The sequence below is a fragment of the Panthera onca genome, chromosome A2 (assembly GCF_046562875.1).
Source record: "Panthera onca isolate mPanOnc1 chromosome A2, mPanOnc1 haplotype 2, whole genome shotgun sequence".
NCBI classification, from domain to species: Eukaryota; Metazoa; Chordata; class Mammalia; order Carnivora; family Felidae; genus Panthera; species Panthera onca.
Window position 1 is genome coordinate 157,392,748 of NC_138340.1, and position 6,298 is coordinate 157,399,045.

The window sequence follows — 6,298 nt, forward strand, 5'->3', positions numbered from 1 at the left end:
ATACCTACTAAATGGAATAGGATTTTAAGTCTAAACACTTCATTAATTTCCTTCCCCCATTTAAGAGCAGATGTTTGGGAGGAGAAATTACATTCCAATAAATTGAATTCCAAGAATGTAACTTCTTTTCTCCTTGATTTCCAGCTGCACAGCTGGATCCCATTGTGCTCCTCATATGGATGTGTTCAAGCAGAGTGTGGATGACGATTTGGCTGAGATGTTCTAGAAGAACTTAAGTTCAGATGGGTAAGCTCTCCATATGGTCTAAAAGCCACTTTCCAATCCTGAATTTTCATAATTTGTTTTTTCAACATCTTTAGAGTTTGGTCCTCAGAAACTCATGGGCCAGGAAAATAAAACCCAGACATGGGTGAGGGAGTTCATTCTGCTCGGGTTGTCCAGTGATTGGAAGATGCAAGTCTTCCTCTTTGTCCTGGTCCTGACCATGTACTTGGTGACTCTGGTGGGAAATGTTCTCATTCTTCTTCTGATCAGACTGCACAGCAGGCTTCAAAACCCCATGTACTTCTTCCTTAGTGTTTTATCCTTTGTGGACCTTTGTTATTCAAACAGTTTTGCCCCACAAATGCTGGCCCACCTGCTCTCAGCCCGGAAGTCCATCCCATTCTACAGCTGTGTGCTCCAGCTCTACATCTCCCTGGGCCTGGGTGGGTCTGAGTTCTTCCTGCTGGGAGCCATGGCCTATGACCGCTATGTGGCTGTGTGCCACCCACTACACTACACAGTCATCATGCATGGACAGCTGTGTCTGGGGCTGGCTGCTGGCTGCTTGGTGGTTGGTTTCACCAATTCACTGATGGAAACAATCATTACCTTCCGGCTTCCCCTGTGTCACAGTGTTATCAATCACTTTGCCTGTGAGACCTTAGCAGTGCTACGGCTAGCCTGTGTGGACGTCTCCTTCAACAAGGTCATGGTGGCCATCTCAGGATTTCTGGTGATCATGCTTCCCTGTTTCCTGGTTCTGTTCTCCTACGTTCGTATAGTTGCTGCCATTCTGAATATTCGTTCTGCTCAGGGACGTAGCAAAGCCTTTGGGACGTGTGCCTCCCACCTCACTGTGGTTTGTATGTGCTTTGGGGCTACCATTTTCACCTACCTGGGGCCACAGTCAGCCTCCTCAGAGGAAGAGGAGAAGATGGTTGCTCTATTCTATGCTCTGGTGGCACCTATGCTGAACCCCATGATCTACAGCTTGAGGAATAAGGAAGTTATGGCTGCTCTCCAAAAGGTTCTAGAGAAATTCTGAGATAAAGAGTAAAGATTATAAGCATTTCTTGTTATCTATCATCAAAACCAAAAAGGAGATCAGCTGAGGTAGACAGGACTCCCATACTTAAACTAAAGTTGACTAATATGCCCTTGCATTTGGAGAAAGCATCCTTCTACCTGAGTAATGAATTTCCTTATATAGGCCAATGCCAGATAATTCACATGTCAGTGATCCACGAGAGGGCCTCTCCTTAGATTGTCTTCTCTCAGGTATCCAGTGGTATTTAGACTTCATCTGCCCATTTTTTATTTTATTAGTATATTAATGTATAAAGAAATGATCTGCAGCTCCATCCAGCAGACCTGGCATGGAATGAATAAAGAGACGAATGCCACCTATGAAATCTGTTTTACCTGTGGAACAAAATGGAGGATGTCTGTTCTTTCTACATGACAAGACTCCATTTATTTGTAGAACAGCCTTATTTGCCCCAGGATAATTACAAATGGTTTCTTTAACCCTTTCTCAAATGATGTCAGTTTTAGAACTTTCAACACTTAATTTGTGCCTTAATATAGAGTGTGATATGATATTCTGAAATAAATAATATATGACACAATATTTGTTCACACCAGTATGTTGGCTCTCATCTGCTTTTCAAGAATCAAATCTGCTTGTAATATGCCAAATATCTGTGGCTTCACTACAGTTTTGGTTTCTAATTGTAGCAAAATATATATAAAACATAAAATTTACCAATGTAACCATTTTAAGGGTACAATTCAGTGACATTACTTTCCCAAACATCACTATTATTTCCAAAATTATTCATAGCTGTAGTTTTTTATTTAACTAATTCCCAAGACCTGTTTCCTATAAACTGTTTACAAAATCTCCATACCCATGGAACTCTTATTTTTTAAAAACTAAACTGATGATATGTATATTTAGCTCTGCTAATTGTTATTATTGATTTTCACATGTCACACCAACTCACCAAGAATATTTTGAATCTTGATTCTCAAAGGTATTCTAGGAGTTTACTTTCTGTTTCATAGACATTATAAACAGAAACAGTTATAAAAAGAATTACCAAGTGGTACATTTTAACTAGATATCACTGTGAACCTATTTCCACATTGAAAACCTTTATTGAGCACATTTTGTGTATGCTTTTAAATCTACTTTAAAATAAATTATTCAAGCATATTTTAATCATTTTATCTAGAAGGATATAATAAGGCTTTGTCAAATACCTTTAACTGTTATATTCTGGTCCTTGCCTGCTGTTGCATATAAGTGTGCTAAATTTACATAATAACACTTATTTTTAAAAAACGTTTATTTTGAGAAAGAGAAAGAGAGAGTGAGCAAGGGAAGGGCAGAGAGACAGAGAGAGAGAATCCCAAGCAGGCTCTGCTGACAGCAGAGAGCCCAATGTGGGGCTTGAACTCACAAACTGAGATCATGACTTGAGCTGAAGTTGGATGCTTAACTGACTGAGCCACCCAGGGGCCCCTACATAATAATAATTCTTGATGCTCTGAGCTCCATCTGATATTATCTAAAAGTGGGGTCTATTCTTGTACTTCCTATGCCCGTATCTTGAGCATCCCCAGACATGTTAATATGTAACCTGAAGGTCTTTAGATTGTGCTAAATCCTAGGTCCTCCAGAACCCCTGCAAGGATGGGTGTCAGGTGAAGTAAAAACCTACCTCCCATATCACAACCAATGCCTATGCCTCTAGACTCATCTTTTAGTAACAAAATGTCTTCAGTTTCTCAAGAGCATGTTCTTCAAAGCACAGCTGTGAGATCCCCAGTGAATCTAGTTCCATCTTTTATGCTAGAGCTCTATACATTTCTTGAGGATGAAATAAGGGAGAGGGGAAAGGAGGGAGGGAAAAGACTGGCTAGTGGTCAACCATCGCCTGGAATGATTGAACATGACATTAGTACAGAGTAAGTCGACTATAGTGAAATTGTTTTCCAAGGGAAAATCAAAGACGAAGTCTGGGTATCTGTTTCTGTGACACTGAACATCCCATGGCAGCAAAGACATTCCTCTGACATTCTTTGATGCTCACAGAATGGTCTATCCAGCCTTCCTTGAAGACATCTAGTAAGCAACAGATGCTGTATTAATTTGCTAGGGCTCCCATAACAAAACATCACAGACAGAGTGGCTTAAGCAACAGAAATTTATTTTCCTGCAGTTTTAGAGGCTGGAGGTCCAAGATCAAGGCATTGACAGCGTTGTTCCTGTGGTGGCCTCTCTCCTTGGCTTGCAGATGCCTGTCTCCTTATTGTGCCCTCACATGGTCTTTCCTCTGCATGTGCACGTCTGTGTCCTAATCTTCTCTCTTTTTTTAAATTTATTTTTGAAGGAGAGAGAGAGAGCGTGAGTGAAGGAGGGGCAGAGAGAGAGGGAGACACAGAATCTAAAGCAGGCTCCAGGATCCAAGCTGTCAACACAGAGCCTGACATGGGGCTTGAACCCACAAACTGTGAGACCATGACCTGGGCCCAAGCTGGACGCCTAACTGACTGAGCCACCCAGGCACCCCCTAATCTTCTTTTCTTTTTTTAATTTATTAAAAAAAATTTTTAATATATATTTTTGAGAGACAGAGATAGAGCATAAGCAGGAGAGGGGCAGAGAGAGAGAGGGAGACACAGAATCCGAAGCAGGTTCCAGACTCTGAGCTGTCAGCACAGAGCCTGATGCAGGGCTTGAACTCACAAACCACGAGATCATGACCCGAGCTGAACCGACTGAGCTACCCAGGTACCCCTAATCTTCTCCTCTTATAAGGACACCAGTAACATTGTATTAAGGCCTGTATATATGACCTCATTGATCTTAATTACATTTTTAAAGGCCTTATCTCCAAATACAGTCACATTGTGAGGTACTATGGGCTAGGAATGTAACATATGAATTTTGGTGGGACAGTTAAGGCCATAACAAATGCTAGCCCCACATTCTGATTTATCAGCCTATCAGCTCTGGTCTAACCAAAACTACCAATATATTGCATTGTAAAAAAACAAAACAAAACAAAAACAACACCACCACCTTTTTATTTCAACCCACCAACCTATCAATATTGAAAGCAAAGTTAGCAAGGCCATGAAGGTGGCCTCTCATGACATTATTTGTTCTTAATGAACTTCAGTTTGTTCCTAATGAGTGCTAACAACAGGCTAGTAAAAGCTCACAAACAATGCTTGATAGTTAATCCTAGAATTTTTCCACGTTAATATGCCTGTGTTTTAAAATCCATCCTCCTGATAATTTGGACATTTTTAAATAAAAATACTCTACATTTGTTTGTCCTTAACTTCCTGGTATGGGTCCTATTCTCACAGACTATGAAAAGGGGCTATGAAACAGCATATACTAGTTTTCTAGAACCTTAGCATAAAATTCAGGATCTGGATGAATGCAATTAATTTAAAATAGCTAGTTCGTTCTTTTGTGCATCATAGGAAGGAATCATTTTCTTGTGCTGCTTTTTCTTTCCTTTATTACATGAAGGTCATTTCATTCGATGAAAAGATTAGCCTAACATTTTGTCTCACCCCTTTTATCTGTGCATTAATATCAGGTCATTTTCTCTAAAGGTAGGCCTGTTTTTTTCTTGGGTCTTTTACTTGAAATACCACTAACTACTCAAATTATTTGCTTTGTTTTTAGCATTTTAAGTCATACTTTACTTAGTTTTCCCATCATTAATTGTAATCCATGAAAACGTCACTTAAATAAAGGAGAAACTGATTCTCTGGATTAAAGGGTCTCACCATATACCTACCTATAAATTAAAGAGAAGTGAAAAAAAAACCCTATAGATGTATTGGTGAAATAATTGAATTTCAAGTATAATGAAAGTTTATAAAGATCTAGAATGTAAACAAAACAAAAGGGCCACTTAGAAAATGTTAAACTAGTGTATTTTCTATTATTGTGTAACAAATTACTACAAATTTAGCAGCTGAAAACCACACAATTTATCATCTCAAAGTTTCTGTTGGTTGGAAAGTCCAGGCACAGCATAAACACATTGTCTGTTCAGGATCTGACTCAGGTCACAGCGTCGGCTGGAGCTATGATCTCATCTGAGATTCAGGGTCCTTTTCCAAGCTCAATTGTTGTTGGAAGAATTCATTTTCTTGCAGCTGTCTGACTGAGGGACCCATTATCTTGATTGTCATTAGGTGGTGACCGTTTATAATAAGCTCTGGGAGGCCACCTTGATGGCCTTCCTACACGTGTCGGTCCTGTCACAGCATGGCAGTTTGCTTCGTAAAAGATCTACAGAAGAATCTCTGCTGTTTTGAAGCTCTGACTCCCAGGAAAGCCTGGACACCTTTAAAAAGTGCACCTGATTAGGTCAGGCTCACCCAGAATAATCTTTCTTTTGAGTAGACAGAATTAAACTGAGTAGGGGCATCTTCAAAATCCCCTTTTCTATGTAGTGAACCATTATCACATGAGTGAAATTGCATCATATTAATAATCAAGGGAAGAGGACTCTACAGGGCACCAAGAGGTGGGAATCCTGGGTGCCAGATTAGAAGTCAGGTTGGCTAGAATTAGTCTTTGCAATATTAGATGACAGTAGTTGATGGAAAAATATCTATTTATAGAATCCTGAGAGTAAATGTTAGTAAAGAAAAACTCTCTACTAAATGGAGGCATTATTCACTATTTTAAAATAGGATTTATTGTTTAGAGCAGTTTTAGGTTCATGGTAACATTGAGCAGAAGACACAGAGATTCCCCCATATCTTCCCTGTCCCCTCACGGACATAATTTCATTATCAACACAACCCGCCAGAATGGGGCATTTGTTATGAACCTATATTGACACATCATTGTCCCGAATCCGTAGTTTCCATTAGGGTCCACTTTGGCGTAGTACATTATATGGATTTGGACAAATTTATGATGACTTGTCTGCTCGTAAAGTATTATACAGAGTAGTTTCACTGATTTAGAAATCCTCCATACTCCATCTTTTCATCCGTCTTTCCCCACCCCCATCCCTGACAACCATTG

The 6,298-nt window shown here is 39.7% G+C and overlaps 1 protein-coding gene across 1 annotated transcript; it reads left to right on the top strand.

The window, feature by feature from the left end:
• Nucleotides 1-340: 340 nt before the first annotated feature.
• On the top strand, nt 341-1,270 carry LOC132675222 (olfactory receptor-like protein OLF3). The gene has a single exon (XM_060627642.2). It carries the CDS (start codon nt 341-343, stop codon nt 1,268-1,270), a length of 930 nt encoding a protein of 309 aa, XP_060483625.2.
• Nucleotides 1,271-6,298: the final 5,028 nt, after the last annotated feature.

What these genes read in the sequence shown, in the direction of transcription:
- LOC132675222 (XM_060627642.2), top strand. Translation starts at nt 341, where the DNA reads ATGGGCCAGGAAAATAAAACCCAGACATGGGTGAGGGAGTTCATTCTG.